Raw genomic sequence first — 22,750 nt, forward strand, 5'->3', positions numbered from 1 at the left:
AAGAAATATGGTAGTGATCCCAAATGAAAGCTAAAGACTTAAAGGATTAATTTAGCTTCTTGTAAATTTTTATTCATTATACCTTTATGATGAAGCACTTCTCCTACTCCCCCCCCCCAGAGGAAAGATACTTTGTAGATCTTGAATAGTCTTTTTGAAATATTTCTGTTATAGGCCATATGTAGTCAGACCCAATAAAGTGGTACTCTTTTGCACTTTGTTGAATTTACATCAAATTTCCTTCATGCTTTAATTGGCTTAGCCTTTATATTTGTCATTGCTTTCACTGTCATTGTCCTGTAGGAAAGTTCTGACAATAACAATTTAGTCTTCCTTCTAACTTACTTATTCTTTTCTGAAAAGTGTTTTTATTAGGGAAGGAAGTAAAGAAAGAAAAGGAGATTTCTTATAAGACATTGGCTTACATGAATATGGAGACTGAGAAGGCTCACAGTCTCCATCTAGAAGCTGGAGACTCAAGAAAGCTGGTGGTGTAGTTTATTTTATTTTTTTTTCCAGGGCCATACTGCTGCATATGGAGGTTCCCAGGCTAGGGGTCAAATTAGAGCTACCTACAGCTGCCAGACTGCACCACAGCCACAGCAACATGGGATCTAAGACGCCTCTGTGACCTACACCACAGCTCATGGCAATGCCGGATCTTTAACTCACTGAGCGAGGCCAGGGATCGAACCTGCATCCTCATGGATGCTAGTCAGATTTGTTTCCACTGAGCCATGATGGGAACTCCTGGTGGTGTAGTTTAAAGGCCTGATAGCAGGAGAGCTTTTGATGTTGATGCTACTCCTTCCTGAGTTTTAAGGCCTGGGAAAGAGGAACATTGAGGCAATAGATTGGTGTCTCAGCTCAGCCAACCACGCAGAGAGCAAATTCAGTCTTCTTCCATCTTTTTAATTCTATTCAGGCCTTCAGTGGATTGGATGATGCCCACTTACGTTGTTGAGGGCCATCTGCTTTAATCAGTTCACCAATTCAAGTGCTAATGTCTTCTAGAAACACCTTCACAGATACTCCCAGAGATAATGTTTAACCAGATATCTGGACATCTTGTGGCCCATTCAGGTTGACACACAAAATTAATCATCACAAGTGTACTACTTTAAAAAAAAAGCACGCGCAATACGCTTGTATAAATGCTTACATTTAGATGTGTTGCATGCTATTTTTTTCCTGGCCCTTTTCTCCAAATGTCTTGGTAATTCTGTTGTTTGGTACTCTTAACAATTGGATGCCTGCCCTGGGAACCCAAATGTATTTCTGTGCTGATGTGAGTAGGGACATACTTTTCCGAGTGTAGGCATAGAGAGGTCAGTAAGGATTAGGCACGGTGGTAGATGATAGAGCAGAGGCCAAGAGCAGGTAGAGCTAAACTTTTATATGTAAGGAGATCCTGAGGTGAACTGGGTGTCTTTCTTATACTTTTGAGTTTGTCCTTCCTTCCTTCCTTCCATTTTGTTTCTTTTGGCTTTTTAGGGCTGTACCCTTGGTATATGGAGCTTCCCAGGCTAGGAGTCGAATCAAAGCTGCAGCTGCTGGCCTACACCACAGCCACAGCAACATGAGAACCGAGCCATGTCTGTGACCTAAAGCACAGCTCCCAGCAATGCCAGATCCTTAAACCACTGAGTGAGGCCAGGGATTGGACCTGCAACCTCACAGTTCCTAGTTGGATTCATTTCCGCTGCACCGTGACAGGCACTCCAAATCTGAGTTTTCTTAGGAGACTTTGGCTTACGTGCCTTCCTTGGATCATTTAAAAAATTTTCTTCCAAAATAAGAGTGATTTAAAATCGCATATAATTTCTAGCAGGAAATCTCCTCCTCTTTAAAAATATATACCATTTAGGAGTTCCTGTCATGGCTCAGTGGTTAATGTGGCCCAGTGGTTAACATAGATTTTGGTGAATGATTGAATGTAAGCTTTGGTTCTGCAGATGAAAGACTGTGTTTTCCCAAGCTACTGTTGGGAAGAAATCTCCATATAACTAACAAATGTACAAAAGTTAACAAAGTTGAATGATAATATGGATATGAAAATGCTTAGTATGTGCTCTTGTCCCTTTGTTGGTTCAGTAATTTGTATCTGAAGTCTGAAATCTAATTGTAAAACAGTTAAGAAAATTCAGGAATTTATAAGATGGAACTAAAAAAAACAAGCTTGACATGGTCAGATGGTTAAACTGATTGGATTAAATCCATCTGCTAGCATTGGCTGGGTATAGAGTAATAGCAAAAGAAAAAAAAAGAACATAAATATGACCATTTAAAAGAGGTAATTTTGTTGTGACTCCTTTTGTGTAGGTTACCAATGAGTGGTCTGATTGTTCAAGCCAGTTGGACCCTAAATAACTAAAAGTTGTTATTTACTTGTTATTTACTTGCCATACATGGCAGTATGGCATTGTTGACCACTCTGGTCTTGCAACTTTCTTCCCCTTGACATACAATACTCTTCTCTCTTGCTTTTTTCCCCTTATCTCTTGACTGTTCCTTCACAAATCTTCTTTGAGCAAGTACTCTTACATTTAATGTTCCCCTGGATTTTCTCTTTACCCCTCTTTCTTTCTCATAATGCTTTTGCATATTATTTCTTAATAATATTACCCACTCTTGATAGTGATATCTACACTAAGACACATACTAGCAGTTATATATCTGATTGTCATCTCAGTCTGAAACAGCTCATCTTTCTCACCTGATTTCTTCTTTCTTGTTTACAAACATCAGTATCTACCAGTTTTTGGAACCAACAGAAAGAGGTAATTTTAAGTAGAATGGTAGCGATATACACAGAAGGATACATGAAGCTTGGGTTTTTAGAGGCATGATTAGTTTTCCTCTGTTCTTCATAGGATATGTGCAAGGAATGAGTGACTTACTTTCCCCTGTTTTATATGTGATGGAAAATGAAGTGGATGCCTTTTGGTGCTTTGCTTCCTACATGGACCAAATGGTAAGAACAGAGGTTTCTTCCTTTAATCAAACTAATTTTGAAAATTTTAGTTGTATAATCTTATTATACAAGATTGATATTTAGCTAATATATGGTAGAACTTAAAAAATTGCTCTATCTTATTTGTTCATTCTTTCCTTTTTTTAAATAGCCTTTTGAAGAGGCTTGGAAATACCGGTACGGTTTTTATACAAAAAGTAGATAGTAAGTGCCTGTAGAAAGGAATAATCAGAATTTAATATCAGTAAATGCTTATGGTCTGCAGAAGAGCCATGAGTCATTAAAGAATATTGATGGAATGGAAAAATTCAGTTCTTGTGAAGTAGTTGAACTTTCATATCATGTGTTTCAGAGATAAAGCTTAGTCATGCCAAGTAATATCCTTACCTTTTGTGAACATTTTGGATTTTGTCATTATAGTGACTGATTTTTCTCCAGATCTGTTTGAACTATTTGTAACGCTGACACCTTCTTAGTTTTTTCAGAAGCATGGGATTATTAGAGTTGAACTGTGTCTATATATACATATTATTACAAAGAACATTTTATCTGTTATCATTGATAAATCAGACAGTAGTACAGAGAGAGTATTAACAGGGAAATAAAATAGAACAGTCTTCTGAAGTAATTTATTAGAAAGAGGGAAAAAAAGGAGAGGGGCTATAAGCAGATAAAGGCATATGAAATCCAAAGACCTGACTACATAGGTCACTGTACTTTTCCAAAATAAAATTAATATACTTGATACTGGGCCTTGATGGTCAGATATTGAAATGGCTTGATTGCAAGGGGGTAAAGATTTTGAATATAAAATCATATAAAATGTCTCCTGATAATATAGAGTCTGGGATGCAGATGTGAAATTTGGAAGTGGTAGCCTTCTCTTTTTTTGATTACTTCCATTCTTCCCTTCTTGCTTGCCTGTTTTTCTTTACCCTTCCAATTTGTCTCAATTTTATCTTATTTCCTCAAATCTCTTATCCATGGTTCCAACTCATCCTCACTTCTCTTAGTTCTTTTCTGTACTTGATAAGAGTTGATATTTTAAAAAACCCCTTTCTTTACTATTAAAGTAATAAATATTCAAATTATATAGTCCTTTACCATGAATTAATGTTTTTGGAATATTTGGAAAGATTATTAATTACAGTTATTTGGTAATATCATAGTTTGTCATCCTTACCTTTTTGATTGATTGATTTTACCTGCCTTCTTAGTTCCAATTACTCCCAAGTGCTCTAGAAACCTGAGGCATTTGTTATAAAGGTCTGTACAATTGATACTAATTGTATCAAAACTATTGTCTGCTTTCCTTGTGTTTTTGTTGTTTACCCTTTTTCACTAGAGCTAGTGTGTTCCTTGATAAAAGGGATCATGTCTTTGTTTAACTAGTTCTCTGATATGCTTCCAGTATTTTCCTGATGCCTGAGCAGGAGTTTTTGTTCAACAGATTTTTGTAGAATAAACACATGGATATTTCCCCAGTGCTTAGTTTAGATCTCTACTTATAGTTATTGCAAGTACTAGCACTAACGTACTGCATTTTTTTAAACAATAATAATTTTCATAAAAACTGAGCTATTATCAGCATGTTCAAATATATTGGCTTATGATTCCAAATACACACATACATGCATATGTGTGCATGTAGTTAGGTCTCAAAAGTAAAGTCTACTTTTTGAATATCTGTAATATATACTTCACAGTCTGTCATTTTTGTGTATGAAGGTTCACGGTCTTTGTTCTGTCTTTTTCACAGTGAATGTTCTCTATTTGCATTTTCCATTGAGAATGGTCTGGGGATTTTTCTAGTCTTTATTCTAAAAAGATCTCTTAATATAGTCTACTAACTTCTTTTGTTTCGTAATATTTGAACAAAAGGGCAATATGTTACAGTCAAAATAATCTGCATGGTTATTTTTCACTGCGTTGCTATTGTTTTGGTGTCCTTAAATCTGTGCTGCTGTTTGACTCCTTTTTGTTTTACAACTTTATTTCATGTATGTTTTTACTGTGTTGTCAGGCTGAATCCAGTGTCTATTTACTTCTGTTGATATTTACACATATCTAGTGTAGGTCTCTGCATATTACGGAAATATTTGCAAAATGATCTAATGAACTTTCTTATAGCCACCGTTCATTTTGCCGTATAGTTGAGTGCTTCCTGTCCCTCTCACCCCCTTCCATATATATATGCACACACACACACACACCTATGTATATGTACCTATACATATATGTATCCATGCATAAATATGTACATGTATATGTGTATGCACACTTGTATTTATTTAGTTACACTTGAAGCCCTTTGTATATCCCTTGTTGATCTCATTTCTCTTTTCCCAGGAATAGTTACTTTTCTTGAGTTGGCTTCTGTCATTTTGGATTGCTTCTTTTTATAACGCTATGGTGGATAGCAGTGGTTATGCCATATTAGTACTTCCAGACTAGGTATATCTTTTGGCTGTGTCACAAGAAAAATTATGCTCTAGAGTTAATTCTGCCTTTCACTTACCAGTTCCATGTGGGAAATGTGAAGAAACTGTATCCCTGGGCTGTGTCAGTCTGTTGAAGTAGTTCTTTAAATCATTAAGGAGAAACCAGTTTATGGAGAATCAGTAGCCCTTCATTTTTTCTCTGCTACCAAGAATGAATGGTTTCTAATCTGATAGATACTTCTCATAAAGTGCCACTATTGTCTCTAAAACTAAAAAAGAAGTGTGAGGGAGGGGATGTTGTTCTTAGGCTTTTCACAAAGATTAGGGTAGTAGATCACCCTGGAGGGGTTCGGACATCTGGATTAAAGGGATCAGAGTCATCTAAAGGCTTTCATTTATTTTGGTGTACCTTCCATTCCCCAAACCTTGACCGAAGTATTGGGTGGGATTGTACTCAACTTCAGGGTTTATTTAATACATACAAACCATGGCAGTTCTCAAACTTAATGATCTAAGGACACCTTAACACTCTTAAATATTACTGAGAATTCCAAGATTATGTGGGTTATTTTGTATTGATATTTTTGAAAAATTAATACTGAGAAATTTAGAAATATTTACTAATTCATTAAAAAATAAAAATAAATGTATTACACATTAACGTACATACATTTTTTTAATGAAAAGTAACTTTTCCAAAATAAAATTTACTGAGAAGAGGAATTATCTTATTTTATTTTACTTTATTTTTGTCTTTTTAGGGCCGCGCTTGCAGCATATGGAGGGGTCTAATTGGAGCTGTAGCCACCAGCCTACGCCACAGCTACAGCAGTGCCAGATCTGAGCCGTGTCTGTGATCTACACCACAGCTCATGGCAATGCTGGATCCTTTACCCACTGAGCGAGGCCAGGAATTGAATCCACAACCTCATGTTTGCTGGTTGCGCCACGATGGGAACTCCCAGGGATTATTTTACATTTTGTATTTTCCTTTATGCTTGGTTTAGTTGTGTAGTTTAACAGAAGACAGCTGACTTTCTTTTCTGCTCCTGTACGCACTCTATTGCTGTATCACACATCATAAAACTTTTACACTTAGAGGAGAAATTAAAGTACAAAATGCATAGATTGTTTCAGCATTGACATTAAAATGGTTTTAACTTCATAGATTCCCTAAAATGTCATCTAATCTAAAAAAAAATCATCAAATCTAAAAAAATAAATTTTATTTCATATATTAATTTGAAGAAATATTTAACGATGGAAGTGATTTGATAAAAATTTATTTCCCAAATGTGTCTGCCTTTCACCAGGATTCTTATTTGACATAAGAAATAAGTATATCAGTCAGTCTATAGCTGCTGTCTCTGCATTGTTCTTTACCTAAATAAATGGAGGGAAAAAAATAATCCTTAGTTTGAGACCAGAGATTCTCTTTCCCTCTTTTAATGTTGCTTTGGCATTTTAATTAGTTGTGATTTTTAAACATAGCCATGTGGTGTAAGTCCAGCATTTGTCCTTATATTCATGGCGTAGTCATCAGTGATTATATACTCTAAAGTATTTGTTAAATGTTAATTGTGTGACAACATTTACTTCCTTTTAAAGCATCAAAATTTTGAAGAACAAATGCAAGGCATGAAGACTCAGCTAATTCAGCTAAGTACCTTACTTCGATTGTTGGATAGTGGATTTTGCAGCTACTTAGGTAAGTTTCATGAACCAAAACTGTACCCAGCAAGTTGTAGGGTGTAATACTCTGAAAAAAAATAAATGAAGAACTCTTTTAAAGACATATATACTCTGCCAGTGTTGAGAATTCCTCTGAGGAATATGGGTGTGGGACCAAACTATCCTTGTTTAATTCTGCCTTAAAATAGTTTACTCATAAAATGAATTACAGTCAATCCTCAGTGTTTGCAGGGGATTGATTCCAGGACACCCCACTCCTCCACCATCCCCATATTTATTAAAGGGATACTCAAGTCCCTTACATAAAGTGGCATATTTGCATATAACCTGTGCACATCCTCCTGTATACTTAAGGTCATCCCTAGATTACTTATTACACCTAATAATATAATTGCTGTGTTAACAACTTTTTGCTATGTAAATGCTATGTGAATAGTTGCTGGGCTTGGCAAATTCAAGCTTTGTTTTTGGAACTTTCTGGAATACCCCCCACCCGCCAATACTTTCCATCCACAGTTAGTTGAATCTGCAGTTGTAAAACCTGCGCATGTAGAGGGTTGACTCTATTTGTGGTTTTCTTTTAAAGAAGTTAGCCTGCAAATTTGAATTGTTTCCTTAAATTAGTAGAAGGCAATTACATTTATAGGATTTTTAATAGCCTAAGATAGAGAATTCTGAGTTTGAAATAGGTCACTGTATTCTGAGATAATTAGCATAATAGTAAGCCATATATATATATATATTTCTTTCTATATAGAATCCCAGGATTCTGGATACCTTTATTTTTGCTTCAGATGGCTTTTAATCAGATTTAAAAGGGAATTTAGTTTTCTAGATATTCTTCGATTATGGGAGGTAAGTTCTTAAATTATTATAAAAATATAATATTTATTATGAAAAAAATATTTTCTATCTATAGAGTATAAATGTGATTGCAATATCCTGACTGAAATTTCTAAAGCAGTTATGTTCCAAAGTTTTGATGGTCTGTGGTCTCTTCTTAAAAATTGATTTTGGGAGTTCCCATTGTGGCTCAGCAGGTTATGAACCCAACTAGTGTCCATGAGGATGCTTGTTCAATCCCTGGCCTCACTCAGTGGGTTAAGGATCTGGCATTGCTGGGAGCTGTGGTGTAGGTTGCAGATGAAGCTCAGATCTGGCTTTGCTGTGGCTGTGGTGTAGGCTGACAGCTACAGTTCTGATTCTGATTCAACCCCTAGCCTGGGAACTTCTATGTACCACAGGTGCAGCCCTAAAAAGCAAAAAAAAAAAAAAAAAAGATCTTGAACTGAATGTCTAGTCTTTGGAGCTTTTTTTTGTATAAATAAATTCTTGCGATATATGGGGCCAGTAGGTTTCCCAGAACCTGTTCTCTAGATCATTTGTGCCTGTGTTCTGTGCCTTGGGAGATTTGACTTTATATGAGGCTCTGTCACATTCTTATATAGATTTGTATAGAGTTAAGGGAGTTTTGACAGGCTGATCAATAATTGAGATAGTACTGTATTTGTAGTCTTAAATATTGGGAAGGAACAAACTTGTGTTTCGCTTTTTTTTTTTTTGAAAGCAATTTAAGTTAGAACGAAATACTAAGAATAATATAACAGAGGTCCCGCTATGTTTAACATATTTAAACATTTTGTTGTATTTACTTATAGTATTTTCCTTCCAAAAATTTTTTTAAGCTGTAGCTCACATCTTTAATCATCCCCCCAAGCTCCATTTCTCTCTTCCCCACTCTATAGGATATTCATGATCATAATTTTAGTGTATATCCTTTTATTCCATTTTGCACCCAGGGCAACTCTTGATGAGAAACAGAAAACTACTGTTTTCTTCTCACATATCTGTTATTTATTTTATTTTTTTTGTCTTTTCAGGGCCATACCCATGGCATATGGAGGTTTCCAGGCTAGGGGTCTAATTGGAGCTACAGCTTCCAGCCTTCACCAGAGACACAGCAATGCCAGATCTGAGCTGCATCTTCAACCTACACCACAGCTCATGGCAATGCTGGATCCTTAACCCACTGAGCAAGGCCAGGGATCGAACCCGCAACCTCATGGTTCCTAGTCGGATTTGTTTCCTCTGCCCCATGATGGGAATTCCTTTTAATTGTTAAATTAACAGAATAGTTAGCAGATGGATGTGCTTTTGAAGTAGAATATTGGTTAAATGACTGATTGCTACCTTATCTTTTCGCTGGTTGATTGATTTCCTTTTTAGGACACACTTGCAGCATATGGAAGTTCCTGAGCTAGGGGTTGAATCAGCTGCACCTGCTGGCCTATGCCACAGCCATAGCAACACCAGATCCTTAACCCACTGAGTGAGGCCAGGGATCGAACCCTCATGCTCACAAAGACTAGTTGGATTCTTAACCCACTGAGCCACAATGGGAACTCCTACCTTATCTTTATAAAGATGACAGAAAATTTCCCAAAGAAAGAAAGGGGTAAATAATATCTTTGGATGATAAATAGACTTATATTTAATGGAACCCCTGTGCCCTCTGAGGTGTTTACACTTTTGGCGACTGTGCTACCATTAGAGAAGGTAATGTACTGATTGAAGGATCATTGCTTTAGAGAGTATCAGTTCCTTTGTTTGAAATTAGAAACTCACATATTCTTGACCTAGAATCATGGTTTAGAGTTTATCAGTTGTGTTAAATTAGTATTGCAACTTTTTTAACAAATTACTGCAGAGCTGAAATAACTCCTTAATTTGTGTTTTCCAAATAAATTGGAATTTTTAATGACATCTTTGAGGTTAATTGCATTGTAATTCAACTTTCAAAAGCTGGTTTTAGTCTGAAAATGATTCAATTTGATTTACTTTTGGTGAAAGAAAAAATATTTCAGATTTGCCTTAATAGTATTGTTTACTTGGGTCTTTTGCTCTTTCTAGAAAAGATATTATTAGGTAAATTAACCAGGGGTAATTAAGACCTTAAATTTTAGGGCATTACTTACACTTAGGGAGAAGTGCAGCTATTAATCAAATGTTTTATACATTTGGGTATAAATTTTGAGTGCCTGATTCAGTTTTTGTCACAATCTGGAATACTGAGTTATATAATGTAATATAGTGCTTAGAAGGTAGAGCTACTTCTGGTGCTTTTGATTCCATTCAGTGTGTAATTGAGTCTTTATTTCCAGGATTTAGTTCTGCCCCCGCCCGCCGCCAATCAGAGACTGAAGATAATTTAGAAGTGAAAAACTGAAGGTTCAGAAAAATATTGAAAATACCTCTAACCCTTACACCTTAACCTCATAGCTGTGGCTCCTTTGTTAATACCATTTATCATATTAGTTAGGTTCAGTGTTATTGTAGTTACCTAAAAAGCCACATATGGAATTCTTCATTTTCACATAATGTTAAACTTGATGTTAGTTACATTGTAGGTAAAGGTAAGACTTGCCTTCCCCAAAGCTTATTTGAGTGTGGGAGTTCCCCGGTGGCTCAGCAGGTTAAGGACCTGGCATTGTCTCTGCTGTGGCATGGGTTGGATCCCTGGCCTGAGAACTTCCCTGTACCACAGGTACAGCCAAAAAAATAAATAAATAAAAAGGTGTTGGAGTTCCTGTTGTGGCTCAGCAGAAACGAATCTGATTAGGAACCATGAGGTTGCTGGTTCGATCCCTGGCCTCGCTCAGTGGGTTAAGGATCTGGTGTTGCTATGAGCTGTGGTATAGGTCACAGACTAGGCTCAGATCTTGTGTTGCTGTGGCTGTGGTGTAGGCCGGCGGCTACAGCTTTGATTCGATCCCTAGCCTGGGAACCTTCATATGCTGCAAATGCAGCCCTAAAAAGAAAAAAAAAAAATGTGGACTATCCTATGTAGGTAACGTCTGCTTTTCATAGAAGTCATTCAGAGTTCAGCATTGTATCTATGAGTAAAATATTTTTAGAATTTATATTGTTGATTAAATAGGTGTTCTATTTTTTTTATAGGTAATGTGGACTGAACTACCATGTAAAAATTTCCATCTTCTTCTCTGTTGTGCTATTCTGGAATCAGAAAAGCAGCAAATAATGGAAAAGCACTATGGCTTTAATGAAATACTTAAGGTAGTTATTCCTTTAATTTTAGATTTTAATATTTTGGTTCTTTTTCCTTTTTGGTGCTGCTCATGTACAAAATATTTCCTTGAAGCATTATCAAATCCTTTGTGTAACTTAAGTTTTATCAATAACAATTAGTACTAGGGCTGACTCTGAGAATGACAGTTCAACAAGTACACAATGGCCAGTTATTTTTCCTAGTTAATTAGGAAGAAAAGGAAATTCAGCAAATGCTCTTCTATATAGTTTGGTTTTCTAAAAAAAATAATTGTCTTTTCCTTGTGACTTTGAGATAGTAGACTTGGGACAGCTACTGGATTTAATGTTCCATAAGCTTATTAGCTATTCTTTAGCTTTAAAACTTGAAATGATCTAAGGAAAGATACATTAAATTTCCTGTTTACTTGTAGTATAGGAGTATTTTTATTTTATTTGCAGCATTTTGTCTACAGTGTAATACAGCTGGTAATAAATTATATAGTAGAATATAATGATGTTTCAGCTTCAGTTATTTTATTGATTTATTTTAGCATATCAATGAATTGTCCATGAAAATTGATGTGGAAGATGTACTATGCAAGGCAGAAGCAATTTCTCTACAGATGGTCAAATGCAAGGTATACAGTGTTTTAAGTAATTGCAGAATTTTTTGTTTGTATGTTTTTGGGTGGATTGAGGTCCAGAAAGAATAAAATTTTTCACTTTAGAAGTAAAATAGAGGGCAGCAAGTTGAAGGCAGACACAAAGCATTGGCTAGCTTTTGCGTACCATTGTAGATTTATAGCACTTAGTTGAAAACAATTGATTAGTTATGCTAAGACAGGAAACATATAATTAGACAAAATGACAAAAGTAATGAAAACACTTTTGCAACAACTGAGAAGGCTGTAGGATTTAACTGACATAGATATTTTACCCATTAGTGAATACAGAATAGGACCGCATATGAAATATGTAGTGTCTCTATGTAAAGACAGGTGTCAGTCAGAGATAATTTAATGAACATTATTGGTTGATGTCATTACATTTGCTTCAGTCAAGCTCTTAACTATCTCTAAAAACAAAACCAATTTGATATATTCTGAATTTAAACTAAACTAGAGTATTATACTTTTGATGTATTTTGGTTTTTGTATTTTTAATAAGAATTCTTATTTGATCTTTGTGTCATTTGTTCATGGTTTCAAATACATATTTTGGTTCAGTCCTACAAATACTTATTTTGTTTAAAACCTGCCAATGAGATACTTCTTATGTTTAAGGAACTTCCATGTATTGAGAGAGAAAGGAGAAGAAAATAAATGCAAAATGTTAGAAAGCAATATGCTTGTTGTAGTGGGAGTGGTGGGGTGGGGTAGAGAGTAACTAATGCAGAATAGATCAGAAAACCACGTAATAAAAAGAGTGGTTAGGATTTCATTTGGCCTGAAGAAGGAAATTTGAGAGGGTGCATAACAATTTCACTGTTAGAACACATGCTCAAATGTAGAAGTGTTAATTTGTGATTACTTTTCTTCCGTGGTGAACAGTGGTTTGCGTTTGGTTTTTCTTATTCAGGAGCTGCCACAAGCAGTTTGTGAGATCCTGGGGCTTCAGGACAGTGAAGTTACAACACCAGATTCAGACATTGGTGAAGATGAAAATGTTGGCATGACTAGTTGTCCTACATCTTCATTTCACAGTAACTCCTTGCCTGTACTTGCTGCCAGTGAAGCCAGAGATGACAACCCACCAGAGATATCAGTGTCCCCAAATGTCAGCAGATTAACACCTGCATGATCATTCTTCTTGCTTAAGGAACAGATACTTTGTTGCAGCTTTTTTTCAAGTACTTGAAAGGTGGAAATTTAAATTCTTGGTATTGATCATGCTTCAAGGTTTATGGAAAGAAAGTGTACTGATGTTCTTGCATTAAAGCTTTACAAAGATTTAAACTAATTATTTTTGTAGTTACTTCTACCAAATAGCCTTTCCTTTTCAGTAACATTCCTTAGTATTTTTATAGCTAAGTACATTTTATTTTCTTGCTGATGAACTGGAATTGGATAAATATTACAAGTGGATGAGTTGGAAATTATGCACTTTGAAAACATTCACTTTGTTTACTCCAAGTTTAGTAGGTTTGGATTCCATTAAATGTTGAGCCTTTCTATAGCATTCTAAGCTGAGAAGTCAGTTGTTACCCAGTGATGAAATGAAAGAATTTGTTTTTCTCTACTGTTTACAACAATACTCAGCTTAAATATTTGTGCTGGTTGAATGTGATTTAAATTGGACATTTTCATCGATGCAATTTAATGTGTAGATAAAGAGCTATTTCAACCATAATAAGTGGATTGGCAGTATATTTTTTACATTGAACTTTTCTTCACTTGTATATAAAGACTGTATAAGTACTTATTTATGAGTATAAGAAAGGATAGGCATATTTTCTTTAACTGAGTAACTTGACTATTGATTTGTATAACCTGATTTCAAAAAGTTAATACATAGCTTCAATATGAGATCTTTTTCAAAACTATTTTCTTAAGCAAACATTTCTTTCATGAGACTACATTCAGCCCTATACCTGGTGTAATTTTCAAGTTAATTGCTTGTAGCCTCACTTTACTAATAATGTTTATTATCTTTCCTAATAATGTATTAACTGATTAATCAGGTCTTTAAATTTTTATGAAATACACTTTACAAAAAGCTTATGTTAAAAACCTCAGTATACTATCATGATTCTCAAAGTAATACCTTTTTGTATATGAATGAAGCTGTTGTTTTTACCATGCAGTGTTGCATGATTTTAAGTTATGTGTAATTAACATAACTGATTCCGTTTTAATTGTAATTTGTTAACTTCTGTACATATCATTAAAATAAATTTGAAGTTAAAGTAGTGTTTTCAGTTAAATTACACTTAGAAATAATCGGCTAGTTCTTCATGAGAAGAAAAAAATCCAAAGGACCCCAGTACATCCTATTATATTTTTATGTGATTGAAATAATCATTTGAATGAATTGTGGAAATGAGCAAGAAACATGACCCTTTATATAACTGAAAAAATTTTCATTAGCTTAAAATTGGGCATAGTGTTACTTTGAAGGATATAATTACCTGAAGCAGTAAAGCAACTTTCTACAATTGACATTAATAATGTAAAATAAAGGTTAATGTAGTTATAAAATGGCCCAGTAGATAGATTTTTTTTTTTTGCCAGAAAGCTAGGGAACCAAATGAACTTTTTTCCTACTTGAGCATTAACTGACAATCATAACAGTAGAACCATTAGATTTTAGTTTTTAATAACATATGTGTTTTATCTTTCATCAGTTAATAATGAGTAAGCCTATTCAGAAAAAAAAAAGTAAACTGATCAAAAAGCCGGCATCTCCAGTCTTTCATTTCCTGCTGTTCAGGAAATTGCTGAGAACATCTTGATGTCCTTCTTGTTCTTCCTGGTCAGAGGCTTTGGGGGAGTTTTCTACTACGTAATATAATACTACTTCAGAGTTTTAAAATATCTAAATACATTTAGGAAGTTGAACTTCTGTCAAGTTTTATTATTAAAGCTACTTGTTAAAAACATTTTTACTAAACAGTCTGAATTTCTATTTAGCCCCCCCCCCCTTTTTTTTGCTTTTTAGGGCTGCACGTGTGGCATTAAGTTCCCGGACTAGGGGTTGAATCAGAGCTAGAGCTGCTGGCCTGCGCCACAGCAGTGCCAGATCCTTAACCCACTGAGCAAGGCCAGGGATTGAACCCACATCCTCATGGATACTAGTCAGGTTCGTAGCGCACCGGGCCTCAACAGGAACTTCTGTTTAGCCCATTTTTTATATGGAAGTGATAATAATATGGTACTAAGTTTTAATCAGAGTCCTCAAAATCCAGTTAGCAAATACTGTGGAAACTTGAGCTGTTGATGTTGCTAAAATAGTTCAGGGAGTTCCCCTCATAGCTCAGTGGTTAACGAATCTGACTAAGAATCCTGAAGTTGTGGGTTCAGTCCCTGGCTTCAGTGAGTTAAGGGTCCGGTGTTGCTGTGAGCTGTGTGTGGTGTAGGTTGAAGACGTGGCTTGGATCTGGCATTTCTGTGGCTGTGGTGTAGGCCGGCGGTACAGCTCCGATGAGACCCCCAGCCTGGGAACCTCCACATGCCGAGAGAGTGGCCCAAGAAAAGGCAAAAAGGCAAAAAAAAAATCAGGTAAATAGTCTAACTTTTTAAAGATTTTAATTCATTTTTCACAAGATGCTCTGTCCATACCAGTAAATGTAAAATATTTTGTGCTATATGATGTGATATTTAAAGTTAAAATTCAAGTAATTTAGTTACAGAAATATTTTCAGTTCTTATAAGGGTTGTGGGAAACCTTTTTGCAGTGAAGATCATTCCTGTTTTGATTGTTTCATATATTTAGTATTCTTCATCTATGATGTTGGAAACTTTAGTCTTGGTGATAACTAGCTTTTTTGAGTAAGTAGAACAGTCTTTGGGATAATGATTCTTGTTGAACCTGGTGTTTCCAAAGGTTCTTATGGATGCCAACTGATTCTTATGAGAAATTGATATAGTTATGCCCATTATTAAAGATAGTTTGAAAAAAGTAACCAGAATGTTTATTGAAGAACCTAGAACTTCACTTGACTTTGTGTGCAACTATGTAATAAGGTAATGTTGTTACAGCTTGGATTTCTTTACTTGAGGTTTCAGAAGATGCATGAACTTTTTATTGTATTTGAAGTCTTATGTGCATACATGCATATTTTGGTGGAGAGGTAATAAATTTTCTCAAAATTTTTTCTGATTCCCCCCCATATTGGGAACCATTGTTATAAATTATATAATGTGAGAACAGTAATGTGATCTGACCCATGCTAATGATTTTATGTGCTGAACCTCCATTAATTAAAATAACTTCAGAGGGCTCATTTCCAAATCTTCCATCTATATTGTCAAAGTACATGTCCAGGCTCTACTTCAGATCTACAGAATCAGAATCTTTGGAAGTGAGGTCAAGGAATCTGCATCTTAATAAGCATCCAGGTGGTTCCTGAGCCCCCCTGAAGTTAGATAACTGCTATTAAATATTGTATTTCATAGTTCAACATTTTGCTTTATGGTCAGGTAAACAAGTCCCTAAGTTTTTAAAAAGTAGTTCGTAGATTTTCCAAGGTGGATTTTCCCTTGTTCTGGTCACCATTTTTAGTAAAATGCGATAACAGTCATCTTAGCCTATTTTAGGTAGGTTCTCCCTCTTTTTTTTTTTTTCTTCTTGGTCTTTTTAGGGCCGGACCTGCGGCACGTGGAGGTTCCCAGACTAGGGGTCGAATCCAAGCTGGAGCTGCTGGCCTATGCCACGATCATAGCAACGCCAGATCCGAGCCGTATCCGTGACCTGCTGGCTTATGCCACAGCTCATGGCAACACTGGATCCTTAACCCACTGAGTGTGGCCAGGGATCAAACCTGCAACCTCATGGTTGCTGGTGGGATTTGTTTCCACTGTGCCACAGTGGGAACTCTTCCCCCTCTGTTCTTATATTTTGAAGACAAACTTTCAGTGTCACTTTCTTTCTGGACATGGAGCAGTATTAAATTTGAAGTAAACCTGAAAGGTTTCCATCAGTATTTAATGTCATTATCCAGTAGTGGACATCTGTACTTACTTATACTTTCAATGTAAATACTGACATTGAATGATGCCCTGTATTTGGTCTGTTCTCCCTTTGGGACCTTATAATATGGGAGTTTTAAGTTGTAGATTTTTGAGGATTGTTCTGATTATCAAGTATTTTTCTCACTGTTTTATAAATAGACTCCTGTTTTTCATGCTATCTACCTTGACTTAGGGAAAACAAGTGTGTTGTCCTTACACCAAGGGTGGGCAGGAGAGGGCAGTGAGATGGGACTGTGGATATCCAAAGCATCCGTTTAGCCCATGGAAACTACATTGTTACAAACTAAAGAAAAACTGATTGTAATCAAATGAATTGTCTCTTTCTAAGAACTGTCAGGAATCAGAAATACATTTTCCTAATGTAGTACAGGTTCTTCAGTTAGAATTGGAACGTTCGAATAATTGGTACAGATATTCACAAATATCTGTAGGGTGTATTGTTCCTTACATGCAAAAGTAGAATGAAAAGAACAAATTCCAGGCACAGGCGCAGCACTAAGAAACAACAAAAAAAAGTGATAGACATAAAAGTTACTAAAATAACCACACACACACACACACACACACACACACACACACACACACAACTAGAGCTCTTTTAAAGTTGCTTTAGATGTTACATGGCCTGATTGTACATTTTCTTTTTTTTCCTTTTTAGGGCTGCACCCATGGCATATGGAGGTTCCCAAGCTAGGGGTTAAATCAGTGCTGCAGCTGCTGGCCTACACCACAACCACAGCAATGTCAGATCCGAGTCGAGTCTGCAACCTACACCACAGCTCACTGCAAGGCCAGGGATGGAACCTGCATCCTTATGGATCCTAGTCAGATTCGTTTCCACTGTGCCACAACGGGAACTCCCCTGATTGTACATTTTCTTTTCCATGGATGTCACAGGCTCACTTTGCAAAGCAAACTGTTTTTCAATCGAGAAACCATCAAGGTATTTCTGAGTGCTTAGTATTTACGTTGCATGCCACTATCCCTGTGCAGCATTTGTCAAAATTTCCTTCCTTTTTATAGCTGAATTTATATACCATGTAAATATATACTATGTATATCACACACAGACCATGTTTTGTTTATCCCTCCATTCACTGAGAGATGTGTTGCTTCAACCTTCTGGCTATTGTGAAAATAGCACTGCTCTTAACATGGGTGCAAAAATATCTCTGGAGTCCCTGCTATCAGGGGACTCAAAGATATTTATAAATAATATATCTTTTTTGGACCTCCCTCTATCCTGTATGTATCCAGAAGTGGGATTGCTGGATCATACTGTAATTCTGCTTTTACTTTTTTCCACAGCTGTACCATTTTACATTTCCCTAGAGAGTGCAGAAGGGTTCCAGTCTCTCTAGGGAGGGTTTTTATATGTTTTCTTTTATTTGGAGAGTTCATGTCCTGCATCAGGTAACTACTGAATTACTCTCAAATTTCTATTCCCAGGTCTATTTCCCAAATTTCAATCTCATTTATAATTGCTTGCTATTTAAAGTCAATATATGGTACTGCGGTCAACTCAAATCCACTTCTCTAAAACTCTTTTTTCCCCAAAATGTATTTCTCCTTTGGAAGTAGTGGAAATAGCACTATTTGCACCTACTGAAGCTTGATAGTTGAGTCTTTTTCTTACATCGCACGCCACCTTCTGTTTTAAGTAATATTTCGGCTCTTGCCCTACCCGGGCTATCCGTGAGCTCTGCACCTTTGAGCTCTGACTCCTCCTCCTGCTCAGCTGCGCTTGCGCAGGGCTCCGCCCAGGCAAGATGGCGGTATAACCTCAGGACCCCGAGCGTGATGCGCCCCTGGCAGCACCTAGCCGCAGAGGCCAATTCCTTGACTTGCTGCACGGGTCTGGTGGGCCTAGAGGTGTATGAGAAGTCAGTGCAGGTGCCCTGTGGACATGTCTTTTCCTCTGCACGCCTGCAGAAATCTCTGAAGCTGAAGAAGCCTTTCTGTGGGATGTGTGGCTCTGGCACCTGGCGTCAGAGCCGTGGAGCTCCAGCAGCAGGTTGAGGGCACAGCGACTTACTGCCGTGACTGATGTAAAAATCTCCTATCTAAGATCTGGGTGCACGTGTTCCAGATAGCTGAATTACATCGTGGAAGGTGTGAAGGCCACCACCAAGGATGGGTCCCTTCAGCCAAGGAATGTCCCAAACCGTTATGCGTTTCCTTGTCCTTAAGTGTCCTGAGAAGAATTTTGATCAAGGTCTTGAACACTGCCAGCTATCCCTTAGCATGAACACGAGATCTGCAGTCTGTCCAGTACGTGCGTGCCTGAACGCCCTGGGGAGACCCCAGCTACCTGCAGCACCAACTTCATAGAGCATATCCAGCGCGGCACCAGTTTTTACAGGACACTTTCTTGAATTATGACTGATGAAGAGGACACGATGAACCAGGTGGTGGAGCGCTCCCCTGTAGGCTCATGTTCCTGAGCTTCCGTTTCGTGTTAAGCATGAAACATGTGACTCATCCACCTAAAATGTACGACACACCTGGAAGTGAGCCATGGTATTAGGACAGGGTCACTTGTGACAGGGAAACAGGTCCACCGATCAAAGCCCTCTTTCCTTTGGGCTCTTCCCTTACTGTTCACCTTGTTTGTCACATATCTGGTCTTTTACTGCTCTTCAGCCATTTTCTGGAACTTCTGCCTCCTCTTTGGAAGGGAACCCAGCCCCGCCACCTGTCCTTCTTGCTTCATGTTTGCTCCTCCTGAACAGTGTTGATCTCTGAGGTATTCTGAGCCAGCCAGCACTTTTTCTGGGTCATGAATAGCACAAATGAGACGTGTGTCCTCTTGTTGTCCCGAGGTGTGTGAACTTTGGCAACAATGTATCTGATTATTGAGGAGCCCCTTCTGTGCTAAGTTCCTATTTTTTTTTTCATTCTTTTTTTCTCACATTACGTGTTCCATCATAATTGACTAGACAAGAGTTCCCAGTGCCACACAGCAAGATCCCATTGCTAATCCATCCCGAAGGCAACATTCTGCATCTGTTTACCCCAAGCTCCCAGTCCCTCCCTCTCCCTCCCCTTACCCCTTGGCAACCACAAATCTATTCTCCAAGTCCATTATTGTCTTTTCTGTGGAAAGGTTCCTTTGTGCCATATATTAGATTCCAGATATAAGTGATATCTAAGTTCCTATTAGTTGGTCTTTGGCAGCAGCTGCCAGAAGTCAGAGTTACCTCATGTTTTATGAGTCCTGTTGGGGGTGAATGTCCTGGGTTTAACATGGTCTGGAAGTTTTGGTGAGTGACATTTTCCTACCATTCTTTCACACCCTTAGGATTAACTGGTTCAGTCTTAAATGCCTGCATGGTACTTTTTTTTTTTTTCCTTCTTTTTACATCCTCACCTGTGGCATGTGGAAGACCCCAGTTCAGGGGTCTAATTGGAGCTGCACCTTCTGCCTGTGCCACTGCTCTGGCAGCACCAGGTCTGAGCTGCATTTGTGACCTACAGCACAGCTTGCAGCAATGCAGATGCTTAATCCACTGAGCCAGGCCAGGGATGGAAACCTGCACCCTCACAGAGACAACATTGGGTCCCTAACCCGCTGAGCCACAAGGGGAACTCCTGTATGGTACCTTTTAAGGATCAGGCATAATCACATATTTTTAGTAAAAATAAGTGTTTCTAGGTTAGGAAAGTTAAACTTCATTTATCCGTAAGAGGGGAGAAGTGTCAGCTAAGTGAGGTGGAAAGGTCATAGCTTTTGGGTGTGATTTTCAAACTAATGAAGTATTTTCAAATGACTCGGTCATGTTTACCTTGCTCTTTGGGAGCCTGCTTATATTCTTGTCCTTGAAACACCCAAAAGAAGTCCTCAAAAGAATAAGAGGCTTGGGGGAGTTTCCACTGTGGCTCAGAGGGTTAAGAAGCTGACTAGTAACCATGAGGATGTGGGTTCTTGGCCTTGCTCAGTGGGTTAAAGGTCATAGACACAGCTCAGACTCTGGATTGCTGTGACTGCGGTGTAGGCCTACAGCTGCAGCTCTGATTCAGCCTCAAGCCTAGGGACCTCCATATGCCACAGGTGGGGCTGTAAAAAGAAAAAAAAAAAAAAAGAAGCTTGGGGGCTCCACTGGATACTAGTTCTTTCATCTCTTATTTAGTAAATTAAATTGAGTGTTGCTTTTCTGTCACAATGGTTTCCTTATAAAACTGGCTTCAACATGTAAATCAGTGGGTGAAGTCCTGCCTTCTAAAGCAGAGAGGTTATGAGAAACCTGACATCACCGCCTGCTGTCTCTCTGACAAGACACGCTATTCAAAAGGCACAGCGCAACTCTTGTGAGCAGTTGGTAATGCAAACTGTCTACTGGAAATTTGCTTTGGTAACAGCTTGGGAAGCTTGAAATTCAACAGGTTTTATGAATATTAATAAATACAAGGCTAAGGGATTTATAATCTATAAGAGCAGAGCCTCAGATTGACCCAAAGGCATCTGTTTTTAGGTTCATTTTCCCATCAAACCTCTTGTTTAAATATGGACATTTTTTTCCTGGTCAGTGGCTGAGGTTTCAGATGACAAGACACGGTTTAGACCTATGCACTGTTGCCGTGGGCCTCTTCCTACCTGCTACTGAGAGTGCAGGTGCCTGGGAACCAGCAAAGACAGGGTCCTTTGAAGGAAAAGTAATTTCTTCTAATATGCTGTTACATGGAAGGGACCATATGTTATGGTCAGTTTCTTCACTGTAATTTCTGGGAAAAGTTTGCTCAGAAATCCCTGAATTGAGATCATCTTGGTCTAAGTTTAGAGGGAAATTTGACGAGACCTTCGTTTGAGGGAACTGAAGATAGTGATCTCACTGGTAGTACCAAGAAACTGATTTCCTTGTGTTAAGTGCACTTCCTGTATTTCTAATAAGATGACTTTCCAGAAAGTGACATTTATTATGTTCTGGCTTTTGAAAGGTGAAATATAAATAGATTTCATAATTTATCCAAAAAGGAAGTAATATTCAGTTCCATCAACTCCTGTTGATTCTTTTTTTTTTTTTTTTTTCTTTTTCTTTTTAGGGCCATACCTACAGCATGTGGAAGTTCCTTGGCTAGGGGTCTAATTGGAGCTTTAGTCGCCGGCCTATACCACAGCCACAGCAATGCTGAGACCTACACCACAGCTCATGGCAATGCCAGATCCTTAACCCACTGAACAAGGCCAGGGATCGAACCTGCAGCCTCATGGATACTAGTCAGCTGAGACATGATGGAAACTCCCCAACTCCTTGTTGATTCTTATGTTGACATTCCTTTTTCTGTTTATAACTGCCACCACTGTAGTTCAAACTTTTTGTTAATTTTCTTCCCTCTAACAGGTTGTCCTGCCTAGACTAGATCCTACTGAGACATTTTCATTAGGCTATAGTCACAATACAAAATAATAAATGCTTCCTTTTTAAATACAAATTTTTTATCCTGGCATTCAAATTTCCAAATAATCAGTCCTTCATTTTATTTTTTAAGTTTAATTATTGTCTTTGAAAAACTTACCTTCACTTGGCTTTCCTTTACCTACCTACCTGAATTTTTTTCTTTCTTATTTTCCTTTTCCTTTTTGTTTTTGTTTTTCCTTTTTCCTTTTATTTTAAACTGTTTAAGTTTGGTGTTCCTCAGTGTTATGTTTTGTTTGTTTGTTTGTTTTTGTTTTTGTTCCACAGCATATGGTCTTCCCAGGATCTAAGCTGCATTTTGAGACCTATGCTGCAGCTGTGGTGATGCTGGATGCTCAACACTCTGGGCTGGGCCAGGGATCAAACCTACATCCCAGTCCTCCAGAGATGCTGCCGATCCTGTCGCACCACAGTGGGAACTCCCCCAGGTTTCCGTTTTTGACTGTCTTCTCAAACACCATATTCTTTGTGAATGAAGCTATATTCACATAG

General features: G+C 37.5%; 1 protein-coding gene and 1 pseudogene across 2 annotated transcripts in view; both read left to right on the forward strand.

Annotated features, from left to right (window-relative positions):
* TBC1D15 (TBC1 domain family member 15) overlaps positions 1 to 14,059 on the forward strand; it is a 78,850-nt gene extending 64,791 nt beyond the window's left edge. For both annotated transcript variants that reach the window (XM_047787206.1, XM_047787207.1), the window contains 6 exons: positions 2,874 to 2,974; positions 7,024 to 7,123; positions 7,865 to 7,962; positions 11,065 to 11,181; positions 11,706 to 11,792; positions 12,733 to 14,059. In XM_047787206.1, coding sequence (XP_047643162.1) covers positions 2,874 to 2,974; positions 7,024 to 7,123; positions 7,865 to 7,962; positions 11,065 to 11,181; positions 11,706 to 11,792; positions 12,733 to 12,954 — 725 coding nt within the window. In that variant the 3' untranslated portion in view covers positions 12,955 to 14,059. The remainder of the gene's footprint in view (positions 1 to 2,873; positions 2,975 to 7,023; positions 7,124 to 7,864; positions 7,963 to 11,064; positions 11,182 to 11,705; positions 11,793 to 12,732) is intronic.
* A 4,554-nt stretch (positions 14,060 to 18,613) lies between these two features.
* On the forward strand, positions 18,614 to 19,288 carry LOC125130397 (E3 ubiquitin-protein ligase RNF114-like; annotated as a pseudogene).
* The last annotated feature ends 3,462 nt before the right edge of the window (positions 19,289 to 22,750 follow it).

This window comes from Phacochoerus africanus, chromosome 7 (assembly GCF_016906955.1).
Source record: "Phacochoerus africanus isolate WHEZ1 chromosome 7, ROS_Pafr_v1, whole genome shotgun sequence".
NCBI lineage: Eukaryota > Metazoa > Chordata > Mammalia > Artiodactyla > Suidae > Phacochoerus > Phacochoerus africanus.